This window comes from Typopeltis vanoorti, chromosome 25 (assembly GCF_054136105.1).
Source record: "Typopeltis vanoorti isolate ZY-2024b chromosome 25, IOZ_Tvanoo_1.0, whole genome shotgun sequence".
In the NCBI taxonomy this organism is placed as follows: domain Eukaryota; kingdom Metazoa; phylum Arthropoda; class Arachnida; order Uropygi; family Thelyphonidae; genus Typopeltis; species Typopeltis vanoorti.
In genome coordinates, this window is record NC_143573.1 from 9,147,952 (window position 1) to 9,169,811 (window position 21,860).

The following is a 21,860-nucleotide window of genomic DNA, read 5'->3' on the forward strand; positions in this document are numbered from 1 at the left end:
TATTAGTTATCAAGGTTCACTACAGTAAGAGTCACTATAATAGACTGTAAGTTTTCAAATTTACACAGAAAGTGGAGGCAAAGTGCATTAACATGCTATTTTTTCCCTGCTTATCAAAAGTGGCAACAGTCACATCTATAAAAACTTGTAAACTAAATGGCAATTCAATATGCAAGTGGGTTAAGTAGTTCAGCAACCATACTCTACAAATGAAAGATGGAAATTTTCAGGTTTTCAACAATAAGCAAGATGGCATTCTCAAACGTGGAGGTTTCATCTATGAAACAGAGGCTTTCAGTTAGGATTGTTTTACAAGAAAAATAATATTAAAAAAAATTACAGGTGGGTACCATGCACATTTATCCAGTAAGCATGGCTAATGTTATTGAAGTGTGTAATTGTAGGTACATGATTGAAGTGTGATGATTGAAGGTACATGATTTTAATATTTCAAAGACTATTTTTTTTTTTTTTAAGGTGTGTTTCGTAAGCTTCATTAGATGAGCAGACAAAATAATCTATCCATATGCCTTCTGGGACTTTGGCTTGTTGATTTTTATTGAAAGTTGATATTTGGAATCCTTAAAAAAATTTGTTTAAGTAACATGCCAAATTTCTATACCTCAATAACTGCTCTGTTTGGATGAAATTTAATGAAATTTGGATAGAATGTATATGAGATATCTATTTAGTTCAAACATCCTCGCGGTTAGCCTAGCGGCTGTGCACTTCGCAACCATATGCCTGGGGAAGGAGTGTCCTAGGTTCAATTCCCGTTGGTGACGTGAGGAGCTGAAGGATCTTCCTCAGCCATAGTCAAGTTAGCTGATCTTGGGTGTGGACAGTAGGGTTTTTCCCCCCAGTTTATCTGGGGATTTTCATGCTGCAAAGAAGGCAAACTGGCCTTGAGAACACAACAAGTAACATGTCAAATTTCTATACCTCAATAACTCAACTCTCCTCTGTTTGGATGAAATTAAATGAAATTTGGATAGAACGTATATGAGATATCTATGTGGTTCAAAAGTATTCGCAGTTAGCATAGTGGCTGTGTGCTTCGCAATCATATGCCTGGAGAAGGAGTGTCCCAGGTTCGATTGTTGTTGGTAACGTAAGGAGCTGAAGGATATTCCTCAGTCATAGCCAAGTTAGCCGGTCTTGGGTGTGGACAGTAGGTTCCCCCCCGCCCCAGTTTATCCTGGGTTTTTTTTATCCCACAAAACAGGCAAACTGGCCTTGAGAACTTAACACTACAGGATATAGGATACACCAGGGCATAGGGCTAACCACCTTAACCTGTGAACGATTTGAGGTCTGATGATTAATAAACCCTTGACACCGCAAGGTCAAAAAAGAGGGTAAAAGGAAGATGAGATGTGGTACAATTTTCACTTTAATTTGCGTTATTTGGGATTTAGCCAACCAAATTGTATTCTTATTGGCTTAAACCAATATACAAAATGATGGTACAACATGACAAAATTTCATGCCGGCTGGGGTCGCCCGGTTAAACAAGGCCACCCATTGTATTCGCCAGGGAACCAGGGTGAACAGTGAAAAGTCAGTTACTGGAAGAAATCTGAAAACACACCCCAACTCAACATCACCAGAGTTAAAGATCGGTACTATCAACATAAGAAGCCTGGATGGCAAAGAAATGGAGCTAGCTGAAGAATTAGATAAGTACCAGATCGACATAATAGGGGTGACTGAAACAAAAAAGACAAAAACTGGTGAGATCTTTCTGAGCAATAAATACAAAATGTTATATTCAGGCAATGACAATCAAGGAAAAGAAGGAGTAACCATAGTATTCAACACAAAATATGAGGCTAATCTTCTTGAATGGCAGTCAGTCTCAAGTAGCGTGATGTGGGCAAATATGAGAATGGGAACTGGACAATGAGACTTATTTGTGCCTATGGTCCCCCAGAAGGTTCTACTAAGGTAGAAGTGGAGGAATTTTTTGAGGCTTTAGAAAAAGCAACTGACACAACGAAAAAGGAAAAGTTGGTCCTTGTTGGGGATCTAAATAGCAGAGTAGGAAATGATTGTCAGACATACAAATATATTTTGAGAAAATTTGGAGAAAAGAGCAAAGCTAATAATAATGGCAAATACCTGTTGGATTTCTGCTCAGGACATGGACTGATTATTACTAACACCATGTTCCAACATAAAAATGTGCACAAATTCACATGGAGAGAAGAAGCAAGGAATAAGAAAAGTCTCATTGACTATGTTATTGTTGATAGTGATGTTTTCTCCATGGTGCAGGACACCAGAGTGTACAGAGGATTTGAAATTGGAAGCGATCACTATTTAGTCTTGAGCAGGATAAAATTGAATTTCATACTATAACATGTAAGAAAGTTTTAAAGCGAATAAAAGTTGAGCAGCTCTTAGATGTGAACCGTAGACTAAAATACACAAAGATTATTGAAGAAAAAATGAAAGAGTTTGAGAACAGGAACCAAACCTTGGAGATTCAGTGGCAAGCCTTGAAGAAAACCCTGTTTGATTCAGCTACATGCCTCTCTGGCTTTTAAATTAAAGAGGCAGTGAGGGAAAAGAAGAAAGCATATCAAAAGTTGCTGGCAAATAAGTCAGCTTTTGCTCTTAGAGAATACAGAGACAAATGTAAGAAAGCTAAACACTGTGTAAAACTAGCTAAACAAAAGTCACGGAAGGACTTTGGCAAGAGGATAGAAAATAAATATCAAGAAGGTGGTAAGATATTCTGGAGGTTGTTGAAGAAGCTTAGAAATGGAGGAAAGAGTGCTGGAAAAGGAGTTAGAGATGATAACGGTGACACATAAACCGGAGAAAAAGATATCCTTGAAGTATGGAGTAATTACTTCGAAAAATTGCTAAATGAAACAAGCAGTAATGACAGCACAGTGGTAAAAAACACTCAACAGGCATACAATCAAAAATACATATCCATACTTGAAGTAGAAAAAGCCATCAAAGGCTTGAAATGTGGAAAGGCAGCTGGAGTAGATGATATTCGACCAGAAATGCTGAAATATGGTGGTATAAAAGTCTTACAGTGGCTGCACTGCAGAGTTCAGAAGGTCTGGACAGAGGGACAAATTCCTGATGATTGGAGTAGAGCTCTAATAGTGCCCATATATAAAAAGGGAAATAAAACTGAATGTGAGAATTACAGAGGTATTTCCCTGCTGAGTGTTCCTGGCAAGATCTATGCAAGTATACTTGAGAAACGGTTCAGAAGAATTGTGGAAGAAAAGCTTGGTGAAGAACAAGCTGGATTCAGGCCAAATAGAGGCTGTCGGGATCAGATCTTCACGTTACAACAAATAGTCGAGAAAGAATGGGAATATAACAAAGATTTGTATTTAAGTTTTGTCGAACTGGAAAAGCCATATGCCAAGAGAGAAGCTATTTAATACGCTACGGTTATATGGTGTCAATGGGGTATTATATCAAGCAATACTTAGTCTTTATTTGAGTTGTAAGTCAGCAGTTAGAATTGAAGGAAGTATAGGAAGATGGTTTAATGTTAAATCTGGTGTGAGACAAAGATGTACATTATCCCCTCTGTTATTCATTATCTATATGGATCATGTTATGAAAGAAAGTGGTATTAAACATGATATCAGAATTGGAGGTGTTAATGTCAGCTCTTTGCTTTATGCGGACGATGTTGTACTTCTAAATAAATCCGCTACAAGTTTGCCTGATTCCCTGACTAAATTGAATAACTGTTGTAATAGATATGGTATGACGGTCAGCATTAAAAATACAAAGACAATGAAAATAGGCAGAATCATTGAAAATGTCAACTGTGTTGTGAATGGAGAACCTGTGGAACAAGTAAAACATTTCAGCTACTTAGGCACGATTTTTACTGAAGATTGTAAATTAAATATAGAAATAGACAACAGAATCAGCAAAGCTGGTATGGTGGGAAGTCAACTGAATAAATTCATATGGAATAAGAGAGAAATTAGTCGGAACACTAAATTAGCTGTATACAAGACAGTGTTCAAACCAGTTTTAACTTATGGAACTGAGAGCTGGGTCAGAAGTAAAACACTTGACCAAAGACCGCAGATATGAGAGTCCTGAGAAAGATTAGAGGCGTGAACAGATGGCATCAATGGCAATATCATATTATAAATGAGGATATTAGGAAAGAACTTGACAATGTTAACATCCAGGAATGCATTAGCAGAGCTAATCTCAGGTCATATGGTCACTTAAACAGAATGGGCGAGAAAAGATTAGCAAAACAAGTGTTCTCTGCCAGGTTGGCAGGAAAACGACCCAGAGGAAGACTAAGATATAGGTCGATTGATACGGTACAAAAGTGCCTTAGACGATTGAAATATAAGATCTGATAATGTTGAAGTCTTGACAAGTAACAGACTGATTTGGAGGAAAATTGTAGATAGGAAGTTAGTAATGATGTAAATTTTTCATGTAGTACTATCATATCCTGTACACCCCTTGAAGGTATATGTCAGGAATTTGATGATGACGACGATGATGATGATGATGATGTACTGGCAAAAATATGAACTGATGTTAACAATTCCACATTGGAACTGTTAACATCAAGATATTACGATCTGTATTAAAGTTTTAAAAAATTTAATATCTTTCTTAAAATTTGCCAAGCAGTTCAGTTTTGGTTCCATTCAAATCATATTTGCTGCAAAATTAGGTAAAACAAAATTCTTTCTCCAGTACTTATGTCCAAAATAAGATAAGATTTCATAAACATGATAGAACTTTTGATATTTCAATTTGCTTTAATTTGTTACAAAATGACTACTCAACAGTTTTTTGAATAATGAATAATTTTTTTCACATTTGAATAAATGTCACAAGCATCAACAGTTCTCACAAAAACAGAAATACTGACAAGCAAAAATATGCTTCTGAACAATTTTTTATAATTGTAAACAATTATAATAACCTGCTAACTGTAATGCATATAAATATAGCTCTGTGTGTGTGTGCACGTGCATGCATGTGTGTGCACACACACACACACACACAAACTAAAGCAATTAGTTTCACTGTTAATTGGAACCAGGTGAATGATAAACACTGCTATAATTGGACCGTGTTGTTTTTGAAAAAATAATTCAAAATGATATTTTTTTTTTCTTGAGTGACAAAATTTCATGAAAACTATTAAAGCCTGTTGTAAAACAACAAACTTGAATAGTGTTCTTGAAAACTAAATCCTGAATCTAACTGATAATCAGATCCTTTGAATAGACAAATTAGAACAATTTTAGAACACTTGATACATATTCTCTCTCCAGTTTCAACTTCCTTACACATTTTCTTGATGCATACATTTCGCATACACTGCAATGAATAATATCCTGCAAATTCAAATCGCCAGACAACGCGGTCTTTGCTGCCATTGTTCATCGCGTTGGTGCCATGCAGAAAATATCAAAATAATCAAAATAAAAATTTTATAAATATACTAATACTCTAAAAATACTAATATCTACACTAATCTACTCTATATTATAAAATGATAAGCTGAAATTGGCAACAGATGTGACGTCGGTTGTAACGTTTTTATTAAACCTTTTTTGTAACATTTTTGTCAAGTTATTTGAAATGTTTTGAAACTCAGGAGCTACCCTGAGTGTCGAATCTTCAAAATTCGAGTCATCGGAATTCAAGGAGAACCGGCCTACCGGTCCAGAACACAGGAGGTTGGGCGGCGTAGGTGCCAGGAGGTGGAGCCCCCTAGTACACTATCATTCTCTAATTTCCAATTGAAAAAAACACAACAAAATAAATAAAAATTGCCAATTTCACACAAGCACTAAATTACATAAATTACACAACCACTCGTAATATAACCTTTGGAACAGTCTTTCTCGATACTTTTTTTCCCAATGATTACAATACCCTGATCGTCAAGTAATATATAGAAAATTCCTCCTTTCTTCTTTCTAATCACTTGCCCATACGGCATTGTCATGTATAGGTGTTGAAAACTCGCGCGTGTGTGGGAGGGGTGTATATTATTATCATATGGTATCTCCATGGAGTTCTGGAGTTATTGGACAATCCATTCAACTCATTCACCACCCCTCCATGCAGAAAATATGGTCCACACATACCTGCTAACCACACTCTTGCACAACTTCCACAGATGGCCCCTAGTTCTCTGACAATTTGTCATATACTGAAAAATTTTATACATCCCCTTTAATATCTTAAAAGTTTCTATCATGTCCTTCTTTTCTGTCTATGAACTAAACTTTATAACTCACAAACCTTCAACCCATCCTCATAGGGAGCATTCCACAGACCTGCCACCAGCTTAGTCACTATCTCTGAATCTTCTCTACTACCAAGAAAATCAGTTGACCAAATCTATGCACAGTAGTCAAGATATGGCCAAATCATGACCTATAAAGAGGAATAATAACTTCTCTACCTTTGAGCCTTACCAACTTTTGTAATATGGCCTCTGAACTTCAATTCTCTGTCCACCATTATTCCCAAGTCCCTAGCCTCATGAATTTCCTGCAATCCAGTAAGATCAATATGATATACTGTATGCAATCTTTTCAACCCAAAGTCCATAACCTTACATTTTGCAACATTACACTCACAATCATTATCATTTGCCCACAATGCCAATTTATTTAAATCATCTTGCAGAATATCTACATCACCTTTATCAACTACTGCTCTCCCTAGTTTTGAATCATCAGACAACTGAATATCCCCTCTTAAATCTTTCACTATGTCACTGATATGTAAATTAAAGAGTCGTGGCCCTAGTACAGAACCGTGAGGTACTCCACTGGTCACCCTCATTCTCCTAAATGCCACTCTACCATATACTACTCTCTGGTATCTATCTGTCAGCCACTCCCCTATCCTTAGTTTCATATCCATTCCCATTTGCTTCAACTTTTGTAATAGTTTTCCATGTGATATTCTGTCAAATACTTTGCAAAGTCCAGCAATATCATGGTGTAGCCATTTCTTTTATCCAATTCTGCTATCACTTTATTACAAAATGTCAATAAATTACTAAGACAGGCCTACCTTTTACAAAGCTGTGCTGCCCACTATAGAGATCACATCCCAATTCACCCAATGTTGGATTTTATTTTTAACCAACTTTTCCAATACTTTTAATAACCACTCCTGATATATCAACTGGTCTGTAGTTTACTACTTCTGTCTTGGAGCCACCTTAATGCAATGATCTTACCATGTTTCTGTTCATAATTTTCAATATGCTGAACACCTTTTTCTTCATTTACCTCAATTCTGATATGCATCTCTGTCAATCAGCAAATGCAAAGTCTCCACCAGGATGATATGCCTTTGCAAAATGATCTCTCAGCAACTCAACTATTTCTTTTGCCTCTGTCCCCTTCCTACCATGAGCACTGCTTAAAGTCATCCTACCATAGTCATTTTTCCTCTTACTTGCCACATAACGAAAAAACTCTTTTGGGTTTACTTAGGCCTGTTTAGCTCATTTTCTCTCATCATTTAATCTGGTATTTCTTACCAAACTAGTCACCCTTCGTGTTTGCTTGCTCATGAGCATGACAACTTAGTCTGTCATAATTATCAGCTTTATAATTCAGCATAAACCCTTTCTTGACAGAGAATTCAATGTTTAACAACTTTTCAAAACAAGACTTCATGGTCACTCTCTGCATTTGGAGGTAGAGTGTCTACCTTGGTTATGGATATCTCTTCTGATGTTATTAGATCCAATACTCTCAAACCCCCTTGTCCGTTCTATAACATGTTTCATGTAATTATCCCTAAGCAACTGTATAAATTCTACTTCCATCTTGCCATAGTCCCTTTCCTCCCTCCAATTTAAGTTTCCCATAATGATTGTTTGGCCTGCACTCATTCTGTTAATCTGCTGATACATGGTATCTAGATCTTACTGTGGATCCCCTGGTCTATAGCAGCACCCAATAACATATTTTGTCTTATTGGCCTCTATCTCAACACCAGTCCACAACCTCGAACCATATCCCTTGAACCTGAAATCCTCTTTAACTGCTAATTTTGTTGGTTGTAATTCTTCAGCTATCATCAACAATACTCCACCTCCTGTCCTATTCTCCTTATCCTCCCTGAAAATACAATAATCTTATATCCCTGCAACTATTTCATTTTCTGTCAACCAGATCTTACTGATGCCTATAATTTTTGGTCAAGTAGAGCTGACAAATGCCACAAACTGCTCTCCCTTATTTCTGATACTTCTTGCATTCGTGTACATGCATTTCAACATGCCCTTCTGTAATGTCATTAGTAATTGCATTACACAAGGGGAAGTTGTATGATCATTTCTGTACACCCACTCATTTATCACAGGAGTGACCAGACACATGCTTGATTGTATCCTCTTTAATATTTCTAGTTTCCCTGGTTTTACACTTCCAAACTCTCACTAAACAACACTTTCTCCAAACATCTAACTCCCAAACCATTTAAATGTAATCCAGTAGGCATATACAAATTCACTCCATACATCAATAAACTGCACATCATCCCTCCTGCACAATCTTCTCATGGACTCATTAGCAATCATGACCCTCTTCTCAACTCTGTCCTCTCATACTGAGGCAGCGCAGACTCACAATTTTTAATTCCTTACTCTTCATTATCGCTTCTTGCAACAACTCCTTCATATCTTCTCTCATTGAGCATTTCTCACCTTTCAAATCACTTGTTCCCACCCTAACAATCATCTCTTTTATTTTTCCCTTCTGCAAACTAACACTGCTATTTGCAGAAGAGAGATTTCCACACCTGGGATGACACAACAATACTCATTAAGTATTGTTGTGTTGTCTCCTATCCTTAAAGTGCCTTTTCTTATCTCTATTACACTACTTGGCCGAATCTCTGATAAGAGTGAAGCTGTTTGTTTTGCGAGACAAAGAAATGCAAATGGCAGATGCCAATTTCTTTGTCTCAGCACTGGTTCTATCTCCCTTTTCAAACTCAGAGAAAATTTCTTTGTATATGCTGCGCCACCCCGAATCCTAGGATATACTAAAATGTATGACCAAGGAGATAGATTGCAGTCAGCGTTCACTCTTCTCAGCTAAAATTTTACAACTTGCAGTCATGACCTTTACTAATACAGTTTCCTGCCCTTGTGTGGTTCGTTGTGTTTTATGGGCAAGTGCAGTAGGATCTAGATACAGGCAAGACAATATTAACATTAAAACAAAACATTTTAATTACAGTTATAGTTCATATATTACACTGAGAAGCACTTAGTCAATCATTCAATTATATTTTATATACATCATTTAAACTCTCGTACATACAGTTAAATTTTCCCTTTTCATGAAATTCTATTTTAGAAATATGAACACTATCAATTAGTCACTTAATCTCAAATTTCTACTCCAATCATTAAAACTTCCTTCTTAGTAATCATCGAATTCCATTCAAGATTCTCCTTAACAATCCTATTCAAATTTTACATATATCTTAGTTTTAAGCCAGAACAAATTGTAATTAACTCTCTTTCAAGATGCAGCTATGAGACCCTATAAAATTTCCTCCAAAATCAATCAGCAACAGTTCAAAGAAATGTTTCTCAGCAAGCACATTAAATCTTCTCAGTCAATTCATTAGTTAGTAGACATAAAGTTTTCACCTTACCAATTTGCTGGATATTCTATTTTGGCCACATCAATTCTTTCGTCAGACAACTACCTTATATTATCGCTTTTCTTTACACTTCCTTGGGATTTCTATACGATTTCCCTCTATACTTCAACTGGAGTTATTCTGTAGTTTTCCACCATCAGGATCTGCTGGGCTTTTGTTTCCGACTGGTAATTTCTCTTGGTCATTCGGTCGTAACTTCCACGAACAAAGGAAACCCACGTGGAGGCACCATACCAGCCGGACTTCCGTGGCACAGGAATACAGCAGCATGAAAATGTCTAAAAGCCTGGTTCGCAGCATTACATCCGCCGTTTCTCTCATTCGTTATCGATGTGTACGTCATGCTTTCACTACGTCACGTGGCACTTAGTGCCGCTCGCGGAATCCTTTCGTAACTCTCATAGCGATACGGTGGAAAGGGGGGAAAGCACCGTGCTACATAACAGATATACTTGTATATCTGTTATGTAGCACGTTATGTTATGTTATGTGTCTCAGAAGTCGGCCGTTTCATATATAGATTATTATACCCAGCAAATGGTTAGTCAATTACAGTATTTTAGACTAAGCAACTATACAATAATAATACATGAAATTTTACATTACTAAATTAAGATAAGATAACAAAACCACTGATGAATCATTATTTTTCTCAATAGAGTGATAACAATGTTAAGTCCCCCGACTTAACAGTTTACCTCTTATCATTGAATCTCCATACAATAATACCATATCCTTATTTGCTGTTTCTTGCACTTTTTTGTGCTTTCTGAATTTCATTTTTTTTATTTTTCCATTTTCCCACTTATTGTACCACATGACAATCATTTCTCCAGTTGCTCAAGTTCCCGTTTTGTTCTGTGAAGGACACAAAGTAAATTCTACATTTGCCAGACTTTTGCTATCCTTCCTCACATCGCTAACATTCAATTCATTTTTCCACTTTCTAGATGACTGGGATTTCTTGCACTAGCACATGAAACATTTATAACAAATGCTCTTTCCATTCACACTTTCGTACCACAACCTGTTCACTCTTGCAATGCATACATATAACATATACATCGTACTAGATCTCTCATGCTAAACTCCACTGCTATTTTCCTTGTATGCATTAGTGCCATGTATTAAAACACTTTCTAAAACAATATCCAGTATTAAATTTCACACACACATACACACTCAACTTTAGTCTAAAACAAGTAAGATATAACTAAATAAAATTATTGAAATCACTAATACCCATTAAAATAAAAGACTATAAACACATGCAACACACAACTTTTGATCTGCACTATATTAGTGCCAGACATTAAATTAAATAAATAAATGGAACCAGAGTATTCTCGACTGCACAATTTATTAATGATCCCCGTGAGTTAAAAAATAAAAATAAAATAAAATAAATGAATAAACTTTATTTTTGACAGAAGAGAAACTAAGGGTTATAATTCCACTTGAAAGTAATAGAAAACCAAGTTTAAAGAAAAATTATAATACTTACAATGAAAATTATTCCAAGAACTGCAAACCACCGTATCAGGGATGATGTGGGTTTCCAGTCAAATTCTATCCAACTATGTGGTCCAAACTGAGCAGCAATTCTCTTTAACTTGCCCCTGTAAGTAGGTATATTCCATAAACCTCTCCAGTGATATGGCTTCATTGAAAGATACTGTAAAGTCTTCATGCCCAAATAAATACCAGCACCATTGCAGATTAGAGCATCCATTATCCACTATATTAAAAATGTTACAGTTATTCACATACAAGAAGCATAATGAAATGTACAAATAAATAAAGTATAAAATGCAAATTGAAACAAATAAGCAAGGCTAAATTATTAGCTGGGACTGATAGCTGAATCTCAGCCATTTCACAGCATGAATAAAAATTAGCTGACTAAATTACTTAATCAATTTGTATATATAAAATCTGAGGAAAAAAGCTGCACAAATCTTAGTATAATCATCTGCCATCTAGGTAACCTTTTCCTCCCAGGTGATAACTATGAAATTCGATCTTTACTAATGCCCAAACTTATGTTTTCTTTTTCAGTGATAAAACCAAATCCACAAGCATTTATATCGGCATAGAGAGATCTGGCCATCTACTAGTACCATAAACGTGTCTTCTGTTAGCAATACACTTTCTTATTATAGTATATCCTTGTAGGTTCATCACATGACTACTTTGGTTCCCGAGTCAAGGAGTAATTGATCTAGCATATTGCAATCTTACAGTTATTCATATTATTCAACATGGTGGGTCTTATGGGCAAATCATTCAGATGATGACTCATTTATTGCCTATCAGTTTGCAGCATAAAGCTGATGTGTTTTACTCTCCATTCTTCATTAATAAGGACCCAATCTCATGAATGCTTCAAAAAGCTTTCACCCATAATAGTGATCTTTATTTTTATTATCTGTTAAAACACCATCACTGAGCTCATTGGAGGCCTGAAATAGCTGGCACCACATTTAGTCTCCAGAGTACAGAGAGAGGATTCTGGTTTTTATTAGTACCTCCCTCCTTCCTCTTCAACATGTAGTGTGAGTGATAGTGTCCAAAGGAATGCCAAGCCCAGTGTGGAGATACACAACCTCCTACATTCAAGGATACAGAAATAAAGCAGTTCTACAGGCTGGCAATGCATCAGGAGGTTTCCTGATTAACTAAAGCATAATCCTGCTGTCACAACTAAAAGGAGGGAGGCAGAGTAGTCAGTATGCAAGAAGCACTGTCAAGGCCATGTTATAGCATAAAGACATGTTTATCCATTCACTGTATGTCTCTACTCTCTATGTAACTCTTATAAAAATAAAAAAATAAAAAAAATGGCGTCACTGTATTTTAAAAAACTCTACCTTGCAAAAATCACTTAAACATCTGCACCACTAAATGATGTGTACCACATTCCAAGACAGGCCTGTTTTTCAACCAAATCCTAAATAGCAGCTATAATAAGAACAATCCATCTTAACTATCCAATTTATGCTCTGTAAAACTCTTACTACCACAAGGGAGGCACATAACTGCATTTGAACAATCTGATATGTATTTCTATAGGATGCCAAATCTTGAATATCCAACCAATTACATATTTGGTTTAATCCTTTATCCAAGTGTAAGCAAACAAAGTTTGTGCCTGAAATATTTTCAGGAATGGGGCAACTCATGGTAAAGGTGGTATAACTTCTCATCACTTGCCTTAGTATCCCATAATGCAGAGCACATATCCTTATGGGTATATATAATACTATGCATTATGGAAAGGATCGCTACCCAGACTGGTTTCGACCTTTATGGAGGTCTCATCAGTGGGAGCTAGACCCAGAGGTGGTGATACTAATCCAGAGAATTTTAATAATAAGGTGTTGACACTTTTTGGCAACTGGTATATGGTGATATGACTTTTGCATTACTTCCACCTTAGTATCACCACCTCTGGGTCTAGCTCCCACTGACGAGACCTCAATAAAGGTTGAAACTGGTCTTTGTAGTGATCCTTTCCATAATGCATAGCATTATACATACCCAGAAGGATACGTGCTTTGCATTATGAGATACTAAGGCAAGTGATCTGAACTTATACCACCTTTACCATGAGTTGCCCCAGTCCTGAAAATATTTCAGGCACAAACTTTGTTTGCTTACACTTGGATAAAGGATTAAACCAAATATGTAATTGAATATCTTCTTTTGACCAGCTTTGATTTAAGGTTATCTTTCTCAATTCTGCATCATTCCTCAACTGTCTACTGTTCCTCTAATTCTGGAAATCACTCTGACTTCTTCGGCTTATTACTGTTAAACTTGCAATTCCAATGATCATGCTGAACTAGAAGCAAAGGTATTTTCTATAAGCAATGACAATGCATATCATTCATACTGGAATCCTCTCCACCCTAATATTTTCTTGATCAGTTCTCCTTCAAGTATACTGACTTCAGCAGTATACTTGAAGGAGATATTTGCAGAAGATTATGGTCTATAAGACCATAATTTTGTGCAAGTTTCATCACCGGTGGAATGGCCTTCTCTGAGCTACTCCCAACCTCACATTCTTTGATTAAAACAGCATCACGAAGAATGGCATAAGGGACTTCTGCTACTCCTTTTCACAGCCAGGCTGCTATTTCCATTCTCCACATCTAAACACTTGCTGTAATAAAGTTATAGAAATTATTCATGTCAGAATGAAATCTATTTCTTACATCATTCAAAATTCCAGCCTCATATCCAAGCCATGGTTTTCCAACAAATGAGCCAAAGCAAGTGCCTTAAGTCAAAAACTACAACTTCAGCCATTAACAAATCTGATTTAGAAAACTTACCTCTTGCAAAATGGCAGATATGTCTTCTGATCCTTTGCAAAGTTACTGAGTACAAATTTCTCTCTCTCTGATCAAGATAACACTGTTGAAGTGACACCTAAAGACAAATTAAACTTGCTAAGAAATTATATTCTTTTATCCAAGTATATGCAAACAAAGTTTGCGCATGATGTATCTTCACAACTAGTTTCTATATACAAGTAACCTAATCATGAACATGCAAACTTCGCATACACTTGGATAAAAGAATAAACAATATAATTTCTTGGTAAGTTTAATTTAACTTATAACCACATGAAAAAGAAAAAAAAAGGACAGCTAAAGATAAATCTGGCTTTCTGACATCACTCTTCTGTTCAAACTCCTGCTCAGATGACCAATGCATATTACTTACAACCAAACCAGTAACAGTGCACTGCACCCTTTCTGTCACCTTTCATCAAACAGTCTTAAAAAATCTGGAGACATCAAAATAACTTCTGATCTGATGGTATCTTTTTCTCTCTCTCTAATTATACTTAAGAGATGTGTTTCAGAAGTAACACCTCTTCTTTATCCTTATAGTCAAGAGTCATCTACTCCAACAGAAGCAAGGAGACAAAGTTTCCTCATCAACCAACTACTGCTTTGTAAAATAATGTTAAAGATCATAAATTGTGAACTTCATCACTGAAGGTGATAAAGTTCACAATTTACAGTAGATCTTGCTGTAGATCTGGAGATATCTGTACCGCAGCGCTTGGCATTTCCCTGTCTTTTGATAGGGAAAGAACAGGGATAGAGGACTACTCAGCAAATTACCATTTTATTGGCTGCCTTCCACTTTTGACTGGATAAGACCAGTTTTCCCTTTGGTCATTCAAATGCATGTAACGGTGCTCTGTTATATTATCTATCCTCTTTTTTCTATACATAAGTTACCTTCTCTTGCCAAATACAAATCCTATTTACAGTTCAGCTGATGACAGCAAGTGACAAGACTTGCAAGTGCTTAAACATCTCATGTTTCAAGATCTTTAATCAGCCTTAAACACTGATCTTCAATGTAGTTATAACTAGTCACCTTCAATATTACCACAACATAGTCATGTTTTATTTCTTCCAAAAAAAGATCCTGATTTGCCTCCTCTTATCTTGATAACAACCAACTTATAAGACATGATCAAATCTCTCTTCTTGGGTTGACATTTACATAACTCTAGCCTTTCCTAAGAAGCATAGCTAACATTTGCAGCTTCTTCAGCTTCCATAAGGAAGCTTGAACAGACAAGGATTCAATATCCTTTTCTGTTCAAGATGCTACTTTTCACCTGTCTACTAACTGTGTATACAAATCCCAAAACTTTTAACCTCAGAATGCCATTCTCATATTTGGTAGTAAACAAAAAAGCCACCCAAAATATTCTTGATGCTGTTCCAAAATAGGGCAATTTAGCTAATCAGTGATCCTCTCTGACTCACTTCAGCTACTTTTTCACAGATGCCAGTTTCATTTTTACTTTGTGCATTTTCTAAGCATTTCAACAAGCACTGTTCCATTGAACTGGCATCCATTATTTTCCCAATTTCTGCTAAACCTACAATAACATGTGCAGCACTTTCCAACACCAATTTACAGACAACTGCTAATCCACTGAACCTGCTTCTCCTACTCTTCTTTCATTGCTATCTACACACCAAATGCAGTACTCTCTCTCTCCAGCAAACACTACTATAACTTGCTCACTATATAAACTGACCAGCCCACCAAAGCTCCTCAGGTACAATGTTATGCGAAAAAAAAATCATCTCTAGCAATTATTGAAGAAGAGCCTTTACTTTGGTAATGTAAATTAGTAGAAATAGGAGCTATTATAAATTCATCCTGGGGTGCTTAAGGTTCAAAGCTGTATAACTGAGAGGAGACCTCCACATAGCCTTTAAAGGAATGCGGAGAACCGACCAGGGCTTCTGACCTAATGTCAAATCCTCACCTTCTCGTGGTGCACCCTGTTGGGTATCTACTTGGATACTGAACAAACGAGGATGGGCTGGCAATTTGGGATTTAGCCGACCAAATTGTATTCTTATTGGTTAAACCAAAATAAAAAATGATGGTACAACATGATAAAACTTCATGCCAGCTAGGGCGTCGCCCGGTTAAACAAGGCCCCGGTTGTTTTTGCCAGGGAACAAGGATGAACAGCGAAAAGCCAGCTACTGGAACAAATCTGAAAACAAACCCCAACTCAACATCACCAGAGTTAAAGATCGGTACTATCAACGTAAGAAGCCTGAATGGCAAAGAAATGGAGCTAGCTGAGGAATCAGATAAGTAGCAGATCGACATAATAGGGGTGAATGAAACAAAAAAGACCAAAACTGGTGAGATCTTTCTGAGCAATAAATACAAAATGTTATATTCAGGCAATGACAATCAAGGAAAAGAAGGCGTAGCCATAGTATTTAACACAAAATACAAGGCTAATCTTGAATGACAGTCAGTCTCAAGTAGAGTAATGTGGGCAAATATGAGAATGGGGAACTGGACAATGAGACTTATTTGTGCCTATGGTCCCACAGAAGGTTCTACTAAGGTAGAAGTGGAGGAATTTTTTGAGGCTTTAGAAAAAGCAACTGACACAATGAAAAAGGAAAAGTTGGTCCTTCTTGGGGATCTAAATAGCAGAGTAGGAAATGATTGTGAGACATACAAAAATATTTTAGGAAAATTTGGAGAAAAGAGCAAAGCTAATAATAATGGCAAATATCTGTTGGATTTCTGCTCAGGACATGGACTGGTTATTACTAACACCATGTTCCAACATAAAAATGTGCACAAATTCACACAGAGAGAAGAGGCAAGGAATAAGAAAAGTCTCATTGACTATGTTATTGTTGATAGTGATGTTTCCTCCCTGGTGCAGGACACCAGAGTGTATAGAGGATTTAAAATTGGAAGTGATCACTATTTAGTCTTGAGCAGGATAAAACTGAATTTCATATTGAAAAGAATAACATGTAAGAAAGTTTTAAAGCGAATAAAAGTTGAGCAGCTCTCAGATGTGAACTGTAGACTAAAATACAGAAAGATTATTGAAAAAAAAAATGAATGAGTTTGAGAACAGGAATCAAACCTTGGAGATTCAGTGGCAAACTCTGAAGAAAACATTGATTGATTCTGCCAGAGAGGCATGTGGTGAGGTTGTTTGTAAGGATAAAAAAATCAGAACTCCCTGGTGGACACAGGAAGTTAAAGAGGCAGTGAAGGAAAAGGAGAAAGCATACCAAAAGTTCCTGTCAAATAAGTCAGCTTGTGCTCTTAGAGAATATAGAGACAAATGCAAGAATGCTAAACACTATATAAAACTAGCTAAACAAAAGTCATGGGAGGACTTTGGCAAGAATATAGAAAATAAATATCAAGAAGGTGGCAAAATATTCTGGAGGTTGTTGAAGAAGCTTAGGAATGGAGGGAAGAGTGCTGTAAAAGGACTTAGAGATGATAAAGGTGACATGAAAACTGAAGAAAAAGATATCCTTGAGGTATGGAGTAATTACTTTGAAAAACTGCTAAATGAAACAAGCAGTGATGACAGCACAGTGGTCAAAAACACTGACCAGGCATGCAGTCAAGAATACATATCCATACTTGAAGTAGAAAAAGCCATCAAAGGCTTGAAATGTGGAAAGGCAGCAGGAGTAGATGATATTCGACCAGAAATGCTCAAGTATGATGGTATAAGAGTCTTACAGTGGCTGCACTGCACAGTTCAGAAAGCCTGGGCAGAGGGACGAATTCCCGATGATTGGAGTAGAGCTCTCATAGTACCCATATATAAAAAGGGAAATAAAACTGAATGTGAGAATTACAGAGGTATTTCCCTACTGCATGTTCCTGGCAAGATCTATGCAAGTATACTTGAGAAACGATTGAGAAGAATTGTGGAAGAAAAGCTGGGTGAAGAACAAGCTGGATTCAGGCCAAATAGAGGCTGTTCAGGATCAGATCTTCCCTTTACGACAAATAGTCTAGAAAGCATGGGAATATAACAAAGATCTGTATTTAAGTTTTGTTGATTTGGAAAAGGCATATGACAAGGTGCCAAGAGAGAAGCTATTCAATACGCTGCAGTTATATGGTGTCAATGGGGCATTATATCAAGGAATACTTATTGTTTATTTAAGTTGTAAGTCAGCAGTTAGAATTGAAGGAAGTACAGGAAGATGGTTTAATGTTAAATCTGGTGTGAGACAAGGATGTTCATTATCCCCTCTGTTATTCATTATCTATATAGATCACATTATGAAGAAAAGTGGTATTAAGCATGATATCAAAATTGGAGATGTTAATGTCAGCTCTTTGCTTTATGTGGATGATGTTATACTTCTAAATAAATCCGCTACAAGTCTGCAAGAGTCTCTGACTAAATTGAATAGCTGTTATAGTAGATAAGGTATGAAGGTCAGCAATAAAAAGACAAAGACAATGAAAATAGGCAGAATCATTGAAAATGTCAACTGTGTTGTGAATGGAGAACCTGTGGAACAAGTAAAACATTTCAGCTACTTAGGCATGATTTTTACTGAAGATGGTAAATTAAATATAGAAATAGACAACAGAATCAGCAAAGCTGGTATGGTGGGAAGTCAACTGAATAAATTCATATGGAATAAGAGAGAAATTAGTCGGAACACTAAATTAGCTGTATACAAGACAGTGTTCAAACCAGTTTTAACTTATGGATCTGAGAGCTGGGTCAGAAGTAAAACACTTGACCAAAGACTAGAGACCGCAGATATGAGAGTCCTGAGAAAGATTAGAGGCATGAACAGATGGCATCAATGGCAATATCATATTAAAAACGAGGATATTAGGAAAGAACTTGACTTTGTCACCATCCAGGAATGCATCAGCAGAGCTAATCTCAGGTGGTATGGTCACTTAAACAGAATGGGCGAGGAAAGATTAGCAAAACAAGTGTTCTCTGCCAGGTTGGCAGCAAAACGACCCAGAGGAAGACCAAGATATAGGTGGATTGATACGGTACAAAGTGCCTTAGACGATAGAAATATAAGATCTGATAATGTTGGGGTCTTGACAAGTAACAGACTGATTTGGAGTAAAATTGTAGATAAGAAGTTAGTAATGATGTAATTTTTTCCATGTAGTACTATCATATCCTGTATACCCCTTGAGAGTACATGGCAGGAATTTGATGATGATGATAAATTCATCCTTATTTCACAGCCAAAAACTATAAGTGCTACAGAAGAGTCACTGCAAGTTGGAGAGACTGTTTTTGAAAATGGTATCAGAGAGCTTATGAGCAAAGAAGCCTTTGCATCAGTTTCCAGGAGCCTGTATTTACCTTTTATTTATGCTTTTGGTATGTGACACTGTTGTGACAGTTGTTTCAAATGTTGCTCTTCATCAGAGACCATGTAGAAACAAACAGTTTGTCAACCTTTATGTTTATATTATGTCTGAACATTTTAGAATATGGTTTTTTATTATATTTTAAAGTGAACAGAATTTTTTACAAAGGAGGAAGAGTTATTTGTGGTGAGGCAAGTGATTTAACCAATTGTTTAGCAAGTGTGTATTTTGTATGCATGAAAATTAATACTATTAACAATTGCACATGGAGAAGAAAGGGATATAAGGTTGGTGAATTTTTGATACTCCATTTATTCTTGGTGGATTTACATGAAAAGGCTTGAGCTTGATAACAGTTTCTTTGGGCAAAATGTGACTTTTCAGTAATTTAACAACTTTGTTGTTTTGTGTATTGGTAAGATCACAATCTATGATGTTGTATAAAGAATGATCTTCTAGAAGATTGTACATTTTGTCATCATGTTCTGTCTGATTCATTATAACAGTAATGGCAGTTTTATCTGCATTGGTTATAACACTGTTCTTGCTAGTGTACAGCACTTTTAAGACTGTAATTTCTAATGTAGAATACTGTTTTTGGAAAGTTTAGATTTGGTCAAGATATTTACTACATCAAAACGTTATTGGCTATAATAGGAGATAGGCTGTATATTCCATATTCAATGCATAACATTACTTTCAATTTTGGAACTTGCTTGGATGTAATGCAAACTTATAACCTCAACTTAACACGCTGATGGATTCTTCCATTACAGTTACCAATGATAAGTTTACAGCAATACAGTCCTGATATAGTTGTGGTTGAACCATGGTGTGATGGTTCAACCACATTGAAATCCCATCATGGCGTGATGAGATTTCAAATTTCTTCTGGTACTGGCTTTGACTTTTTTTTGAATGCCTTATCTACTGCAGCTTCACAGATGCTGCCCACAGTTTAGGAACTAAGATATCGCAGAATTTGTCAAGTAGAGCAATGATAACTGCTGTATTTATTTTTGACAGATCTACATGAAAAAAGTTAATTTATTCACCTGTTAGGTCTTGATATCTTTTTAAGAAGGCCTTACCTGTTTAACTGCCATGATGATTTCAATTTCTACTTATCAAATCCCAGTACTTTGCATATAATATCATCACCATAAAGATTCAACAGATGTGTAGAAAGGCTTATGTACTGGCAGTTCATCTTAAGTTTTCGACAGTTTAACTCATAACAAAAGTTAATAAGTAAGTTATTAAGTAAGCTTATATGTCACATTTCATGCCCAGCATCTTCAAAGCAGTTTGTGTCAATGTATGCAAACAGTAACATTTAGTTAAGAGTGAGAACAGTTTAAAATTGTAATAGACAACACAAAGGAATAACATCCTAATTGTTCTTTATCGAAAAACAGATTGCATCATCTTGGCCCCATTCCATAAACAGTCCCTCCAACTTGTAATGACTTCTATGTACCACTTTGTTCCCCCCCCCAATCTAATCCTATACAAAGGGTGTCCCAAAGCATGGTCTACCAGTCACAACTTAACATACCAATGATGCCAAATGTATTTTTTATGTTCTCCAGTGTGCTTAATAAATGTAAACTCCACAGCACATTTAAATCACATATAAAACTATCAACCCTCATCTGTTCATATAAGGACAAACTCTATCCTTTATCACACCTAAGAGTATATGAAGTTCTCTGTACTTGCAAACTGCCTTACTATGGACATACAGGAAAATTTGTTAACATCTGTCTCAGAGAACATAACAAATGCATGCAGTACCGGAAGTCATTACAAGTCAGAGAGAGAGAGAGAGAGAGAGACTGTTTTTGGCATTAGCAGCAGCTTTAAGACATTCCCCAAATCAAGACAAGTATTGCTATATCAGTTTACCAAAAATCTGGGAGAGAGAGAGTCCTTTTAAGATTAAATTAATACCTGTAAACATCTCTTCGTCCAAGCCAGATGGTGGTGCCAATCAGGACTTCAGTTCTGTTGTCCATTACAATTTTAAACTGTTCCCACTATTAACTAATTGTTGCTGTGTGCATACTCTGACAAACTGTTTATCTTCTGAAGATGTTCAGCATAAAGCCAGAAAATTATCAACAATAAAGCAAATAAATATAATACTTGAATGCATAAGTTTCTGTGGTGTAGCAGTTCTGTAGATCGTTTCCGGTATTGAGATCACATGTTTTAAGATAATTAATGAGTTTAATAAATTATTATTATCCTACAAGTTTCGTCAGACATCAGAATTACATCATCAGGGGTACTAGCAAAAGTTGTACAGAAAAGAGATTAGAAATGATTAATTACACATAGTAGATGTTATCAGAACTCCACAATTTGTAGATATAAATAAATAATCAGAATAAAAATGTTAAATGTATATGTATAAATGTTGGAACAATGCCAGTTGCTGCTGTCACGTTCTGTAGTAGGTCAGGAAACTTTCA

General features: G+C 36.2%; 1 protein-coding gene across 2 annotated transcripts in view; it reads right to left on the reverse strand.

Annotated features, from left to right (window-relative positions):
• Nucleotides 1–21,860, reverse strand: part of LOC150092522 (phosphatidylserine synthase 2-like) — a 227,124-nt gene that overhangs the window by 23,210 nt on the left and 182,054 nt on the right. For both annotated transcript variants that reach the window (XM_090414516.1, XM_090414515.1), the window contains one exon: nt 11,189–11,422. In XM_090414516.1, coding sequence (XP_090270642.1) covers nt 11,189–11,422 — 234 coding nt within the window. The remainder of the gene's footprint in view (nt 1–11,188; nt 11,423–21,860) is intronic.